The sequence below is a fragment of the Bufo bufo genome, chromosome 3 (genome assembly GCF_905171765.1).
Source record: "Bufo bufo chromosome 3, aBufBuf1.1, whole genome shotgun sequence".
NCBI classification, from domain to species: domain Eukaryota; kingdom Metazoa; phylum Chordata; class Amphibia; order Anura; family Bufonidae; genus Bufo; species Bufo bufo.
The window spans coordinates 461,366,151-461,383,562 of NC_053391.1; the positions used below are offsets into that span (position 1 = coordinate 461,366,151).

At 41.9% G+C, this 17,412-nt stretch overlaps 1 protein-coding gene across 3 annotated transcripts; it reads right to left on the reverse strand.

Moving 5' to 3' along the window:
• Positions 1 to 666: 666 nt before the first annotated feature.
• PROZ (protein Z, vitamin K dependent plasma glycoprotein) lies at positions 667 to 17,398 on the reverse strand. Of its 3 annotated transcripts, XM_040425187.1 has the most exons (8): positions 17,249 to 17,398; positions 16,738 to 16,904; positions 14,273 to 14,297; positions 11,816 to 11,929; positions 9,151 to 9,288; positions 5,199 to 5,287; positions 1,903 to 2,020; positions 667 to 1,753 (listed from the first exon to the last, which is right to left on the reverse strand). In XM_040425187.1, exons 1-8 carry the CDS (start codon positions 17,325 to 17,327, stop codon positions 1,242 to 1,244), a joined length of 1,242 nt encoding a protein of 413 aa, XP_040281121.1. In that variant the 5' UTR covers positions 17,328 to 17,398; the 3' UTR covers positions 667 to 1,241. The 3 variants fall into 3 exon arrangements, with proteins under 3 accessions (XP_040281121.1, XP_040281123.1, XP_040281124.1); XM_040425189.1 differs by lacking the exon at positions 11,816 to 11,929; XM_040425190.1 differs by lacking the exon at positions 9,151 to 9,288.
• Between the last annotated feature and the right edge of the window lie 14 nt (positions 17,399 to 17,412).

Genomic DNA, 17,412 nt, shown 5'->3' on the forward strand with positions numbered 1-17,412 from the left:
GAGTCCTGTAGAGAATGAATGGGGTGTCAAGACATGCTCGGCCTGCCTCCACATCATAGTAGGAACATGGGACCCCCATACTTGGGATCAGTGGGGTTCCCATGGGTTGGACCCCCACTGATAAATTAGTTATCCCCTATCCTGTGGATTGGGCATAAGTTTCATACTTAGCACAACCCCAAAACATCACCATCAAAAGAAAACCATTTCAAATTTTTGTAAGTTCTCTTAAAATAGCATGAATCTTGAAAGGATTATTTTTCAGTGATAAAATGGTCAATACTGGATTTAGATCTAAGGAGCTGCCTGGCATCTTAGCCATTAACCCATGTTGGCCTACTAACAAAATAAATCAGAACATCCAGCATGCTAGCCTTCCACTTGTCCTTCGCTGGTGCCCTCTAATTCCTACAGGAGTGTTGTTGTCCAGGGATTGTCCAGACATTATTTTCTGTCTGATCTGGCATGGCCATGCAGAGACACAACTGCACCTTGGGCGAGTATCAAGCACGGGACCCATTAGTTAGCATGAGTTACTTGCAGGGCGTGGGATGGTTGCATGCCAGCAATCTCAGCCAGAATTCAGTTGTGTCTCACCACACCCAATGTTAGATTGGGCAGGAGAATATGCCTGGACAACCCCTTCAAAAATGACCGTTCATTCAGTTTTGTTAGAAAATGGCATTTATTTAAATTCCTCGTGGCCTTTTCTTCCCCAACCCTCTTGTTTACATGTCATTTTTCTGTAATAAAACATGAATTGAATTTTTTTGTTATATAAAATGGTCTTCAATGAAGAAATACACAACGTAAAGGGACTGTCCCATGAACATATTCAACAGTTTTCACACCAGCACCTGGATCTGAATACTTTTGTTATTGCATGTAATTAAAAATTTAGTAAAGCCACTGAGTTATTCAATAAAATGTGTCTGTATAGCGCCACCTGCTGTTTGCTCTTTTCTTTGTCTCTTAATCCACCTGTCTCATTGCCGAGGTGGATGCACATGCTCACTTCAGCTGTTAGAAGCTGTTACTGGGACAGAACAGCAAAAAGTACAGAAATACTGGAGAGATCTCTTGATCCACGTCGTGTTGGATCTAGCTCTTTTAGAAAGAGATTGTCATGTACTTTATGATGTCTGATTTTTCTTTATTTTTTTCTTTACATTAATCATGGGATAACCCCTTTAAACATGATCTAAAAACATATATAGTTGTATTATTAACAGAGTTAAAGATTAGCTACTGTTCTCCTTTAACCACATGATATATCTAGATATTTTGGTAAATGTAAACACATTTGGGTTCCATAATTCATTATTTATTGATCTCATGATCCCAGTCAAGAACCATGTACCCTTGTGTTTAATGGCAACATGGCTTCCATCCGCCAGTGCAGAGTCTATGTTCCTGTTCGATCTTCCGCAGTACTTTCGTTTCGATTGTGTTACATTAAAAGCAGTTTCACAAGTTTGTTTGTCAGTCTCTGTTACAGCAAACTGAATAGGCACCATTTCCATGTCATCCGGGCCTAGAGTCCAGCCACTCACCATACCTGGGGCATGTGCAATCAGAACGTTCTCAGCAAAGTCTTTCTGGGGAATGCAGATGGGTAGAATATGTTTGTGGAACTTAATACCTTCTTCAAGTTTAAGCAAAGCAATGTTATGGTCTTCTGTATTGGAACGTCCTGTGTGGACACGATGACTTGCGACCTTGATCTTCTGCATGTTCTGAGTGTCATTATGTCCTGTGCAAAAGATTTTAGTTATACGATAAGTCTATCAAGAGTAGAATAAAAAATTATTGTGTAGCTATATGACTTGCCTCAAAATCCTATATGAAGATAGTACCAAAACCCTTCCAAACAATGTATTAATAAATACGGTTAGTTCTTACCCACAAGAATAAAAATTGGACCCTCCTGATTGCTGCACTTTACAGTTGTGAGTACCAAAGACTGGTTGAGTATGATTCCGCTACAGTAAGGCTTCCCATCTGAATTTAATAGAAGTACCTTAAGGGGAAAAAAAAAAAAAAAAGTTCTATGATTTTTGGGTAGTGTTTTAAGGCCACTTAACACTGATCAAGAAATTATCCGGAGCAACAATTCATTCCTGATAATAGCCTGATCATGGGCTTAGGGGAGAGCAACATTTACCTGTAGAAATCATCTCCTCTATGGTGACAGGTGATCACTAGTGTGATTGCTCGTCACCGTACAGATTTATTGTTTTTGGGTAGCAAATCCCTGTTTATGCAGCACAATCTGCTGCCCAGAAGTGTTGATTCACTGGGCCACATCAACAATGTTTTCACCACATGAACCAACTTTTGCTCATCCATCGGATGATCATTGCCACCGTTACATAGGGACATTATCAGAAACGAGCGCTCCCGGTAATTGCCCCAATCATCAGCCCATGTTTATTGTCACAACAATTTTATAGGGGTTTTGTATAATTTAAGCTTAATCATTGAAATATAATGTAAAGTAAGGGTAGGTGCACATGGTTTGTATGCAAGAAATCTGCACCCAAAACACACATACAGCCACACTATTTATCACGGTTTAGGATCATTTTTGTGCAGTTTTTGGTACGAATTTTCTGTTTATGTTAAACTACTCTACTGAAGGTGCAGAATCGCACAAACCATTGACATGTTGCACATTTTAAAATCCACACAGCAGGTGAAGGAAGGAAGAAAAAAAAGCAAAGTGTACATGACATTTGTCAAATCTCGTACACTTTGCTGACACTGTAACCCAAAATGTGTGCAGTTACCCTTATACCAGACCTCCAAAGTGTCTCTCTTTTGGAGGGACAGTCCCTATTTTTGGCCCAAGTCCCTCTGTCCCTCTTTGCTCTTTAAATGTCCATCTTTTTGATCTGAGGTATAGATTTCCAGTAAGGCTACGTTCACACTAGCGTTAATATTTTCCGGTATTGCGATCCCTCATAGGGTCTCAATACCAGAAAATAAAGCTTCAGTTTTGTCCCCATTCATTGTCATTGGGGACAAAACGTAACTGAACAGAACGGAATGCTCCAAAATGCATTGCATTCCGTTCCGTTCTTATACTGGAGCGCAAACCGCAGCGTGCTGCGATTTGCTTTCCGTCCTGGGTTGCGGAGCAAGACCCACAATGCAAGTCAATGGGGACGGATCCGTTTTATCTGACACAATAGAAAACGGATCCGTCCTCCATTGACATTCAATGGAGTTCATGACTGATCCATCTTGGGTATGTTGAAGATAATACAGCCGGATCCGTTCATAACAGATGCAGAGGTCTGTATTATCAGTAATGGAAGCATTTTTGCTGAACCCTGCCGGATCCAGTAAAATCGCTGGTGTGAAAGTAGCCTTATGCATTTACAATATTGATCCAGGAAGTGTTTATCTGGTTCCTATCTATATGTTAAACCTTGACTTTATTATTTCATTATTTGGTGCAATTTTGATTTTAGAATTTTCTATATTCAGATAATTTTTGCGTTATTGTGCACTAAGAAAACTATTAAAATATGCAGGAAAAATTGATCTTTCACACAATTAGCCATAAATGTCCCACTTTGACCGTCTAAAAAGTTGGGAGGTATGCGTATGCACATTTACTATAGTGTCTGCTCCTGTTTTTAGGCGTAAAAATGCAGTTTTAGGGCTCATTTAGACGGCTGTATGTTTTGTTCCGCACCTGTTCCACATTTTTGCGGAACGGGTGAGGAGCCATTGATTTCAATGGGGCCGCAAAAGATGCGGACAGCACACCGTGTGCTGTCCGCATCCGTTGTTCCGTTCCGCGGCCCCGCAAAAAATATAGAGCATGTCCTATTCTTGTCCGCAATTGCGGACAAGAAAAGGCATCTTCTATGAGAGTGACGGCCATGTGTGGTCCACAAATTGGGGAATGCACACAGGCCGGTATCCGTGTTTTGCGGACCGCAAAACACATACGGTCGTATGAATGTATCCTTAGGCTACATGCACACAACCATATGTGTTTTGCGGTCCGCAAATTGCGGATTCCACAAAAAAAAAAGGATGACGTCCATATGGCATCCGTTTTTTTGCGGATCTATTGTAACAATGCCTATCCTTGTCCGCAAAACAGACAAGAATAGGACATGTTGCATTTTTTTACAGATGAAACACACTAATTTAACACAGATAACAGACAATCTTGAGTATGGGAGTCCCTCTATGATGTTTATATGACCTAACCGCAGTGGCAGACTGACCATAGACCCTACAGGGAAATTTCCCAGAGGACCAATGCCAAGGGGGCCGCCCGAGCCCCCCTCACAGCCACCAGCCGGATATATAATGATCTGATGCTCTCAGCATTAATTAATGCTAGGAGCATCAGGTACTTATGTACCTGGCCAGCAGCCACAGGTGTCCTCATGCATTCAACTGTATCGTCATCCTCAGGACAGTGATACAGTTGAATACTGTGATGCAGGTGTCAGTATTTTATGCCGCACTGTGGTATTTGGTTCTGCTGGGGTGGTATTGTGTGCTGCATTAAAATACTGCTGACCCCGCCTACTGTCAATCTGGGTCCACTTTTTTTTTTCTTCCAGGGCCCCTGTAAGTTCCCAGTCCACCCCTGCCTAAGGCCTCGTTCACATTTCTGTTTTTTCACTGACATGTGCTGTCTGCATTTTCCATGGACAGCACATGCACCCATTGATTTGAATGTGTCTGTTCACAGATCAGTATCTTTTTACTGATGGCTCGGTGAAAAGAAAATTACGGGGACATGCACTACTTTGATCTGTGATGCAGACTAAACGCACCCATTGAAGTCTATGGGTCAGTGAAAATCCCGGACACAACACGGATAGCGTATGTGTTGCGTGTGTTTTTCACTGACCACTGATGGGAGATGCTCGGGAAATTAATTTTCAGCTGAGCAGCATCCGTGGAATGCGGATGACACTTGGAGGGTAAAAAAACGGACACACGTACGTATCCTTCACAGACATCTTCACGGATGAAATGGCAAACAGACACGGAAATGTGAACAAGGCCTTACAGTGCATTTGAAAAGGGGGTTTTGCTGAGATAACTCTTTTACGGGAGAAAGAACATGCTTTGGTCTTGATCATTTTCATGCCCTCGGTTGTTTTCAGGAACGCCCCATCATGATTAATAAAAAGATGAAATAATGTTACATTTAGCTTTACCTGCCAGGGGAAAGAATTGGTGTGGTTGTCCTGGATTCCCAGCAATGAACTATTCTCATTGTACAGCAATTGTCCACAAGCATAGGGACCTGTCAATGGAGGAATAATACAGCAAGTAGCAAACTACAATTCCAGGGAGTATCTGAGTGTATTTTTCCTGAACACTTTTCATTGCAGCACAATATAATTTAGTTTAATTGTGCCATCATAATATTGTGCATTGAGCAGGCTCCATATGGAAAATGGCCTTAGGAAGCCTAAGTTTTTGTGTCTTTTTTTTTGTTTGTAAAAAAAATATATTTTTTTTATTCATACATTTTTACACACATTTTTCTAGCCCTAATAGAGAAGCCCAGGATAAAATGAATGAGAAAAGTGGCAAACCTAGAGCATGCTGCATTTGATAAAAAAAGCCACTGACCCAAAAAAATGCCAAAAGTTAAGAAAAAGCTACAAACAAAAACTGTCTTCCCTACCAACTTACAGCAACATCTGGCAAATGCGTTAAAAGAAAAAAAAAACGGGAAAAACAATGCCAGAAAGAAATGCTGCATTTTCCAACAACCCACCCGTATATATATAACGTAGGCTCACACCATTGACAGTAAGTGATGATGACAGCGTATCTATTCCCTCCCCATACAGTGCTCTCTTCACAGATTAGATTAGAGAATGTATGGCACTATCTGGTGTAAATGGTTAAAAACATAAGTGATACATTCTGTCATGAAAAATATTGTGTATTGATATTCTCTATTTTATTATTTCAAACCAGCATCCGGATCTGAATACTTTTGTAATTGCATATAATTAAAAATTTAGTATAGCCACCGATTTATTCCCTGAAATCTATCCGTATAGCTCCACCTGCTGTTTGCTATTTTTCCTAATTTTTTGTAAACCTCACTGAGGTGGTCACACGTGCTCATTTTAAACCTTCAACTGTCACCAGCCATATCTTTTGTTAGAAGCTGTGGCAGTTACAGGGAGAGAGCTGCAGCCGAAAGGACATGCCCCATGAACTGTCAGCCTGAAATAAATCTAGAAGAACAATTGTGCTTGGGACTCACTCTTGTATTGACTAAAGTTAATTGCGTGCTGGCCCCACCACTGGAGGACCAAAGTATTCACCGAAAACAGTGGATTCCTGGTGGTTTTAGGATGTCTTGTAAGGCTTTCAGAACAGGTATTTTACAGTTCCATTGCAGATACTGGTTGCGTGCAAGGTAAGGCAGTGATGTAAACACTAACACAGTCACAACCATCAACTGAACACCATGGGCACTACTAAAGAAGAACCCAGTGACATGTTATTACGAGGAGAAGCTGCCAGCGGCTGCTCTTCTGGCATCTTTCACTCAGTCAGTATTTGGTCATTACTTTTCATCAGTATTTGTAAGCCTAAACCAGGCGTTGGTCCAAAACACACACGCACAAATCTTTCTAGGATCCTCTCCTGGTTTTGGCTTACACATACTGATAAACAATACTGACCAATTACTGACCACATGAAAGTAGCCTGTCAGTGGCTCTCCATCCTAGATAAAGAGGTAGAATCTCTCTATGACATCTATATGCCCTAATGATAAGGCTTTTGGACAAATACCCTTCATGGGTCAACCATTTGAGAGGTAGTATCATGTGAATAGGCAAACTTTACTTCATAGTAAATGGAGTAAGCGAGCACTCACACTTTGGCATCAATTATATATGTTTAATATTATAGGTATAAAATATAAGATATAAAAAAGTAAGATATAGGATAAAAAATTAACTGCAATTGGTCGACCAATCCTAGAATAGTAGCAGCATGTATACAGGAAACCGTAGTGTAAATTAATAGCAACAATATAACAATTTGATATTACAATAGCAGTATACGGATATAATCAAGATAGAGCCAATAGTGATCAATAGGATGGTAAAAATATAAAAATAAGTGATGTGAAAATATTGTGTAGAAAAACAATGAATTTAAGTGTCCAACAAAAATGCGTAAAGTGTATGACTCTCTTGGTCATTAATATCCAGGATCTTCTAATAGCGTGCAATAGGTGAGACGCTCCAAAAATAGTAGAACAAAAATGGTGTATCAAACTTAGGACTCTTAATAATTAGCTATGCGCCAATAGATGCTGGGGTTTTGCTTCCTTCCGTATCTATTAGATACAACCGCTTATAACAGATCGTCCCAATGAGTGTTGGATATATGAAACCTGTAACTCCTTGTTTCACAATATAAGTTCATATAAATAATCGATGTCGCAATGCATCCAGTATATTCCAAATGTAGCTAGTGGTGGAGTATCGCAGTGATAATGGATACAAGAGATCTGTGCCGTCTCACTTGATAGTACGCTTGTGTGAGAAATATATCATAGACACAGCACCTTCATCTAAATGTTCCAATTGTCTCAGATATTGAGGAAAATCACTCTTACCTCCTGTTAGTCATATCAGAAGGGACTGTTGGTGGGATATCCCGGGAGGTGAGCTGAAGACGCCACAATGCCTCACTCCTCGTGTCCTCCGTTGACCGCACCAAGTATCGCGATACTGCAGGTGGAACTTTCGCTTGGTAAGTTATTCAATATTCGGATGTGTTCAATATTCGGATGATATGAACTTTAAGATTGCATGGCCATGCGTATAGAGTTCTTTATAACGGAGGTATTTATCGAAGTGTCCAATATACCAGACGCGTTTCGAGATGCGTCCACATCCCTTCCTCAGGCTGGTAGCCTTCCCTGTGTGCCCATAATGAAATCAGATTCTTGCTGAAGGAGGATTTGATCTCGCAAACCTTTTTCACATAGTTCTTTTAATTGCTGTTTGAATTCATTTAGTGGATCTTTTAATAATTTCAAATATGTAGTCATATCTGCCAATTGCCTCCAACATTCGTTATTATATTTTACAGTATCGAGTATAACTGTGGCACCCCCTTTGTCCACTGGGCGTATTGTGATTTCTTTAGTTTTTTGAAGTTCTTTGATAGCTAAAGTTTCTTTTTTGGTCAAGTTGTTACTTGTAGCTTTATCTTTCATCTTTCTCAAATCTCCTTCCACACATTTTTGGACGGTAGCCATTTCCTTGCTGATCTCGTTTCGCGAGAACATTGTAGATTTTTTTCTGAGTGTTGTATGTTGGAAAGGGCTAGTAAGTTTATATTTTTACCATCCTATTGATCACTATTGACTCTATCTTGATTATATCTGTATACTGCTATTGTAATATCAAATTGTTATATTGTTGCTATTAATTTACACTGCGGTTTCCTGTATACATGCTGCTACTATTCTAGGATTGGTCGACCAATTGCAGTTCCTTTTTTATCCTATATCTTACTTTTTTATATCTTATATTTTATACCTATAATATCAAACATATATAATTGATGCCATAGTGTGAGTGCTCGCTTACTCCATTTACTATTTATCTACTTTGTTGATTGAGGCAGGGTGTCCTCAATTCAAGTTAGTAGCACCTCACCATTACCAACCAGAAGTGAGCCACCCCATCTAACCTCCAGAAACTTTACTTCATGCCCTGTATATCAGACCAGACATAAGAGTGTGATTGGTGGAGGTCCCACATCTAGGACTATCAATAATGCTGCTTACAATAGACCCCTCACTATTAATTCCTGTAGATGCACATGAGGAGCCAGCTATCAAACTGAGAATAGTGACTGTGGTCTCCTCATGTTTGGCACCTGTTGGGTTCCAACTACTGTGTCCAATGTTTTATCAAGAATAGAACATACAGCGGGGTGGGTAAAACAAGGTTGCATAGGGTGCCATCTAACCTAAAGCCGACCCCCATGTGCTCTCTGGTGAATCTCAATAATCTATCAATTTCTATTATTTTGTCACATACACTGTTCAGTAAACAGGTATAACCAATTGGAAAAGTACTGCTGCATATTACTTTCATTACTGTTCTCACTTGCCTGTCGGGTGACACGACTTTTCATCATTCCCAAGTGAATAGCTAGATGCACAAGAACAAGTATAGATGTCATGTTCATGGTTAGGTTCACAGAAGTGCTGACATCCATCTTCTGCGTCAGGATAGCATTCATTGGATGCTGCAAAAATACATAATTATGAAGAATGATGGCTCAAGAGGAATTGTATGGATTCTTTTACCCCTGTCAACTTTTTAGTGCTATTATGCAGGAGTCTGAAGAGTGCGGTGCACAAAGAGCAGCACCAAATTTTGTGGGGCCTTTTTATCTGACTGCGCCCCATTTATCGTAGGCTAAACCTCCAGCATCCTGGTGCCACATACAGCTACAGTTAATGGAGAGTGGCTCTCCAGAAGAAAGCAGCCATGTGGCGCCCAGGATATTTGTCAGCATGTCCTCCTTTCCTCCAGGATCTTCTCAGACATCCCAGGCCATAGACATTAGAAAACTGTTCTTCAATTCATTCCCGCCTTTGTTCTTCATTAACATCCATCCTTGAAGTGACAAAGCATGCATATTTATTCCAATAGGAATAAAGATAAGCAGCTGCCTGGCACTTCTAGCAACACTTATGATCTTTCATGAGGAAAAAGATTGGGCATGTCAAACTGTTTTTCATCTAGCAGCCACTATAGACATGAGCCTTTTATTCTCATCATGGCTGAAAAGAGTTGTTTTATCTTGACATGTATAACATATACACAGGTTACACCATAAATGTCTGATAGATGCGGGTTTCACCTCTGGGGCCTGTTCCTATCTCAAGAACAGGGCTTTGATGCACGCAGCTGGGAATGGAGAGGTAGTTGCACCTGCGGGGCTCTCTCTTCTGAAAATAGTTGGGTAAGTGCAGCATGCATGGTCCTTCCCTCCATATTCCTGGTGGTGTGCAACGGGGCCCCATTCTTGAGTTAGGAGCAGATCCCAAAAGTATATCTCCTGGGTATGTCATAAATATGGCACAACCTGTATAAGTAGAATTTGAAAAAGCTAAGGCCGACTGTAAAAGCCCACAAAACAAACACAGGCTTAAAGGGTCACTCCAGGAAAAATCCAGTAATGGAGTTATATATGCTCCCAAAGTTTCATTCACCTGAAAGGTGCCATTACAGATATACCCCTGCTGTACCCTACTAGGCCGCAGCTGAAGCCTGAGCTGCCATAACAAGAGAGTAGTTCTGTTGTGAGCCACCTGAAACTGCAACACATAATTTTACAGAAATGAGTACACCACTGCAGGATACTAACAGAACACCAGTGATGATGGAGCTTGGATAATGATAAAATGTAAAATTACCTCAGCTTTATGCCTGTCTCAATGATACTTTGGCCCAAATTTACTACTCCTGTAGATGACGTAAACTTAGACGGGCTGTCTAGACCTGCACCAGATTTATCACAAGGGCTCAGGCTGGATAGTAAGTCTGCTGCAGGGTTGGAGACTTTTCTCTGACTCTATACTAACTATTGGTTAGCTTACCATGAGACAGATTTTTACACTAGAATTGTGCCACAATTTTGGTGCAAAATGGCACATCTTAGGCCACCCTTTCCAGTGAAGCTCTGCCCTCTTTCTACTAAGCACCATCTCCTTGTTGAGTATGTCAGAAAAAAGGTGTAGGAACCCTACATGTGCCAGTTTGTGCCAATTTTTAGACATATATGTTGCGGGGATACATTAGTAAATCTGGGCCATTGCTTATAACTATCAGTTTTACATAGCCTCTTCTGTGGTATGTGCATAGACGTGTGCACCTGCCCACTGACATCTACGTAGAGAGGGGTCATGATAGCAAACATTTGATTCTACAATGTGGAACATACTGTATGAAGTAAAAGGGAGCACAAAGCCTTTACAATGTAAGTAAGGAACATACTGTATATTAGCACCAAGTGATGGCTGAATTTTAATTTTTGATTGGAATGTTCCTTTGAGATGTAAACCCAATACTAAATCACCAAAGTATGTATATAAAAATATAATGCATTAACAACTCAACATAAATGGACATCTTAAAGGGGTTGTCCAGGATTTAGATATTGTGGGCCTATCCTTAGGATAGGCCATCAATATCAGAATGCAGCACCTACACCGATCATCTTGTAGCTCTGGTGCCGGAAATACACATCTCTGCCCATTGTGTAGTACAGTGTTCCTCAACTCCAGTCCTCAGGGCCCACCCGCCAATCACGTTTTCAGGATTTCCTTAGTATTCAGCAGGTGATATAATTAGTGTCAGTGCATGAGGACTAACCTCAGGTATTCATTCTGTGGGATATTCTCAAATCATGACTGGTAGGTGGGCCCTGAGGACTGGAGTTGAGAAACACTGGTGTAGTAGATGGAGCTGGTAACCACTTCTGCCGTTCTCTTCGATGTCAGCAACACTGCAGTAACCAGCTCCATTCACTACACAAAATGAACAGAGATGTGTAGTTTTTGAATTTTACTGACAAACAAAAAAGCTCATTTCACAGCTTAAGGGCTCATGCACACAAGTTTTTTTTTTTTTTACGGACCCATTGAAGTGAATGGTTCTGCATACGGTCTGCAAAAAAACGGACACGGAAAGAAAATACGTTGGTGTGCATGAGCCCTTACTACTCATTGCCGGATATTTTCTGCCTTCTAAATCTCAGTTCTTACCAAATTGACAGTCCTTTCCTGTGTAACCTTCAGCGCAAGTGCAGGTGTAGCGTCGAATGAAATCTGTGCACACGGCTTCGTTCTTACATGGGCTGGAGGAACATGGTCTGCCTTCTGCAAAAATGAGTCCAATGGTATTCTTAATGATCAACTTTTATTATGAGCTACTTTTAACTTACACGCTCACACTGAGTCTACCATGTCATAGACTATGGTATAATGCTTGCCCCTGAACAGGCAAGTCTTCACAACAGTACCGCATATTCATGTGGGTGCTCAGGTCCCAGAACACTGATATTTTAAATACAGAGATATCGTTGAATCCTGCATTCAGTAGTCCATATACAGTCTCATAATCCAACACAGAACTGCCATGTACACAGTAGAGTCACATTATTATCACCACTTCCTACTATTGAAGCCAGCAGCGTATAGCTCATGAAAGAAGTCACGTGTCATGCGCTGGCTTGGTGGGTATATATGGCGAGCCCAAAAAACTATTATTGGCTTAAGGACCAAGGGTAGCAGTATTTCTGACACTGCGCAATTTATTGAACTGTTCCTGTGAACAGTTATGGTCCGTGGTAACGGAATCCATGAAAGTGTATCGTCAGTGGACAAATGGCAGCATGGAAACTGCCATTGATGTGAGAGGTGAACATCGACTACGAAGGTGCTTGAGGGCGAACCGACAAAATCATGACATAGGTTATATGTCAGGGGATACATTTAAAGTCCAGAATGCAGGGGAGTCCTCTCCTGCAAAACGGAAGCAGGACGGATCCGTTATGAAGGCCATAGACTTCTATTATGACGGAATGAATAACAGAATGCCTCTAAAGGCATTCCGTTATGCATTTCATCATAGAATTGCGTTATGGTCCGTGGTAAGGGAATCCATAACGCAATTTTTCTTTTACCACCAAACGAAGCGTGAACCAATTTCATAACATGAACTTCACTTATCTTTACTTATGAGGCTTCATACCTGGTTTTGGCTCACAATCACTTATGGAAATCACTGACTTAGGCCTCATGCACACGACCGTGTGCCGGCCGGGCCCGTATTGCGGCCCGCAAACAGCGGGTCCGCAAAATACGGGCCCTGGCTGTTCTGGCACCGCATCATGGACGCGGACCCATTCACTTGAATGGGTCTGCAATCCGGAAGGTCGGTGTGGAACGGAGGCAAGGAACCCCACGGAAGCACTACGGAGTGCTTCCGTGGGGTTTCTGTCCGTGCCTCCGCACCGCAAAAAAGTAGTGCACCGTCGGATGAGGATCGCAGACCCCATTCAATTGAATGGGTCCACGATCCACATGCGGCGGCCCCACAGTCGGTGCTCGTGCAATGCAGACCGCAATTTGCGGTCCGCAGCACGGGCCCGACTCGCACACAGTCGTGTGCATGAGCCCTAAAACACTGATGTGTCAATGAGGCTTAATCCAGTTGAAAAAAACAGAATGGTTTTGTATAGAAATTTCTTATGTGGCTTCAAAACTTGGGCTCATATGTGGAATTTTTCATCTACAAAACTGGTGGAGACGGTTATCGCATGTTAGAATAAGGATTGGCTCATGTGTTTTATTAAGAGACGGATTAAAAGTTACATTTCAATCAATTTTCTCTATAGTTTAGTGTCATTTTGTGAAGTTTCTTGATGGGGAAAAGTCTTCAGATATCTAAGGAATTTCAGTAAATTCTTCTCTTAGGCCTCTTTCACACGAGCGTGTCCAGATAAGGTCCGGATGCGTTTTGCACGCGCGTGATAAAAAACTGAATGTGGTACCCAGACCCGAACTTCGTCACAGAAGTTCAGGTTTGGGTTCAAGGTTGTGTAGATTGTATTATTTCCCCTTATAACATGGTTTTTCACATGATCTTTTACCATGGCGATGGATCATGTGACGGACCATGTGATGAGCGCAGTGACGTCATCAAAGGTCTTTTTCCTCACAGATGAAGACAGAAGAGATGCCGGCTGCGCAAACAAGTGGATTAAGGTGAGTTAAATTATTTTTATTTTTTTTAACCCCTCCAGCCCTATTGTACTATGCATTCTGTATTCAGAATGCTATTATTTTCCCTTATAACCATGTTATAAGGGGAAATAATAATGATCGGGTCTCCATCCCGATCATCTCCTAGCAACCGTGCGTGAAAATCGCACTGCATCCGCACTTACTTGCGGATGCTTGCGATTTTCACGCAGCCCCATTCACTTCTATGGGGCCTGCGTTGAGTGCAAAAACGCAGAAAATAGAGCTTGCTGCGATTTCCACGCAACGCACAAGTGATGCGTGAAAATCACAACTCATGTGCACAGCCCCATAGAAATGAATGGGTCCGGATTCAGTGCGGGTGCAATGCGTTCACTTCACGCATTGCACTCACGCGGAAAACTCGCCCGTGTGAAAGGGGCCTTAATAGAAAAGTCAATAGGTGTTTCAACTTACCATGATAATCTTTCCAAAATGTTTGCTGTAAAAAAATGCATTGCAGTTAGATGACTGAGAACATAGAAGGAAAATGTATCTTAATTTGAATTAAAAAGCAAGATTTTAAAAGAGTTGTTCAGGGTTAGAAAAAAAAATGGCAGTTTTCTTTAAAAAAAAAAAAGTGCCTTATTTTTGCATTTGAAGTGAATGGGGCTGAGCTGCAATACCACACACAACCAATGGACAGGGGTGGTGCTATTTTAGAATAAAATCAGCTGTGTTTTTCTAATCCTGGACAACTCCCTTAGGTTCTGTTCACATATGCATTCTGGCTTCTCTTCACAAGGGAACAACAACGCTGTGCCGGATCTGTTGTATGACAGATCCCAGAGGACCATATTGACTTTACATGACATTAAAATTCCTAAACTAATAAGGACTGTTTTATATTATGTTTGCAGTGTCTGTCAGTTATATGAGTTTATACATCATTAAAGAGGACCTGTCACCTCTCCTGACATGTTTGGTTTAGGCCTCTTTCACACTTGCGTTGTCCGGATCCGGCGTGCACTCCACTTGCCGGAATTACACGCCTGATCCGGAAAAACGCAAGTGTACTGAAAGCATTTGAAGACGGAGCCGTCTTCAAATTGCGTTCAGTGTTACTATGGCAGCCAGGACGCTATTAAAGTCCTGGTTGCCATAGTAGGAGCGGGGAGCGGTATACTTACAGTCCGTGCGGCTCCCGGGGCGCTCCAGAATGACGTCAGAGCGCCCCATGCGCATGGATGATGTGATCCATGCGATCACGTGATCCATGCGCTTGGGGCACCCTGACGTCACTCTGGAGCGCCCCGGGAGCTGCACGGACGGTAATTATGCTGCTCCCCCGCTCCCCGCTACACTTTACCATGGCTGCCAGGACTTTAGCGTCCCGGCAGCCATGGTAACCATTCAGAAAAAGCTAAATGTCGGGTCCGGCAATGCGCCGAAACGACGTTTAGCTTAAGGCCGGATCCGGATCAATGCCTTTCAATGGGCATTAATTCTGGATCCGGCCTTGCGGCAAGTCTTCAGGATTTTTGGCCGGAGCAAAAAGCGCAGCATGCTGTGGTATTTTCTCCGGCCAAAAAACGTTCCGTTCCGGAACTGAAGACATCCTGATGCATCCTGAACGGATTTCTCTCCATTCAGAATGCATTAGGATAAAACTGATCAGGATTCTTCCGGCATAGAGCCCCGACGACGGAACTCTATGCCGGAAGAAAAGAACGCAGGTGTGAAAGAGCCCTTAGTAACTCTCAATGTCATAAAAATTCTGGAGCATCTGTTTGTATCATTCTCATCTCAGCCTTTGTAGCTTGGTAGCAGCCAGTATCCTCTTTCCATAGGGACCCGCCTTCTCGATTTCAATGGAGGGGCCCCCATCATCAATCATCTTGCTGGTTGCTTGCCTCTGTGTGGCAATGTGTTCCAGCAGGATGCACAGGCTTCAGGACAGGAACATTCTGACGCCATGGCTAGGCGGTAGGCTACTACTGAAATAAAATGTGTTTGGTGCAGTATTAGGGATACGTAAACCAAAGTCAGGTAATATTTGCATGTAGCTGTACAGTGCGCCCCCAGAATTAATTTTACTGGTGAGCCCTAGAGATCCCAGAGTGACACCAGTATCAGACTGAAGTCTCTTGGGCCGCACAGAGGAAATTATTCTGAGGGCCCACCCTCCATGTATAGAGGATAGTGTTGAGCGAATCGAAGTCAAACTAATTGACTTAGATCTGAATTTGAGGAAAAATGTTATTCGCTGTGAAGTAGTAACAAATCAATTGTGCAGGTAAAAAAATGGTACTCACCTCATCCATTTGTACTCGAAGAGGCTGTCGCAGCCATCTTGATTGAAGATACAGCAATTTTGCGCACGGTGACATATGACGTCACCATGCCGGCCAGCGTGATGATGACATCATGTTACCACGCGAGATTTCAAGTGGTTTCTTCAATCAAGATGGCAGCGACAGCCTCTACATGATCAAATGGATAAGGTGAGTACGGTATTTTTTTTTATATAACCCCTGAAAGGCCTAAATGGTAGCCTCAGATGCCGCGATCAGTAATGAAAGCGGCATCTGAGGGGTTCAATGTCAGGGGGCAGCGCAATCGCCGTTCCCCATCATTGTGCCCGCTACATACAAAGAAATGCGTTTTGTGACGAAGTAATTAGTCACGAAGCTAATTTCAAGCAGCAAAAACGAATTTTCCATAACTTTGCTCATCTCTAATAGAGGACCTTAAGGGCCCTGTGTTATTCGGGGTCCATTATTGTCAAAGCTTGGGCCCACCATAGCCTCGTCTGGTACTCTGGTGGGCCATTGCGACCCTGTCCGACACTGCCCTTGAATAATATCGGACAGTTGTACTACGTATAATTTATATTTCAAATAAACTTTAAAGAAATAGGGAGGTCTTCAAGGAGAACTCACGGTTTTATCTATGTCCTCAAATATTTCTCTCGCCTCCTCATATGTGCATATTTCTTCTAGACATTCTTGTTCTAAATTTCCTTGCCAAACTTCGCCAAAAAAGAGGAAGCTGTTAGCCCTCTTGGTTCTTTGTATTACTTGGTTAGCTTTTTCACTAGATAAAAAAACTGTACAGCGAAAAGATGACTGTCAGGCTACATATTTCTATGACATACACACGGCATAATACAATAGCACAAAGGATCTAATATTACAGGGGATTCCCAGCAGTAGGACCCCACCGATCTAGTGGTTATCCTTTGTCCTGTTGGTAGGGGATAACTTGCTACAACTGGAATATCTCTTACAGTAAAAGTAAAAACTATGACCACTAAGGAACATGTCAAATATGAAAGCATGAAAGAATGTCCACAGCGATCAGGTAGATTTACATTTGGTTGGAACTAAAAATCTCTAGTACCAGAGACATAACGAAGGCAAACTTTCTCAGAAATGAAAAATGACGTCATACCTGTTTGTTGTGTCCGCTGGATGAGGACTAGTAAGAAGGAAATGCACAACGTCTGCACAGAATTTGCCATTTTGCTCATGAAAAGGGGGAGCAATGTTGTTTTAAAGCTGGTAAATGGAAGATACTTTTTTTTAAAGTTCAAAGATCAGGGTCCAGTGAATGCT

Coding starts and splice junctions, on each gene's coding strand:
- PROZ (XM_040425187.1), bottom strand. CDS start 17,327: ATGAGCAAAATGGCAAATTCTGTGCAGACGTTGTGCATTTCCTTCTTA. Junction 11,930..14,272: donor ATTTTGGAAAGATTATCATG/GTAAGTTGAAAC, acceptor TCATTTTTGCAG/AAGGCAGACCATGTTCCTCC. Junction 2,021..5,198: donor CCAATTCTTTCCCCTGGCAG/GTAAAGCTAAAT, acceptor TTTCCCCTTAAG/GTACTTCTATTAAATTCAGA.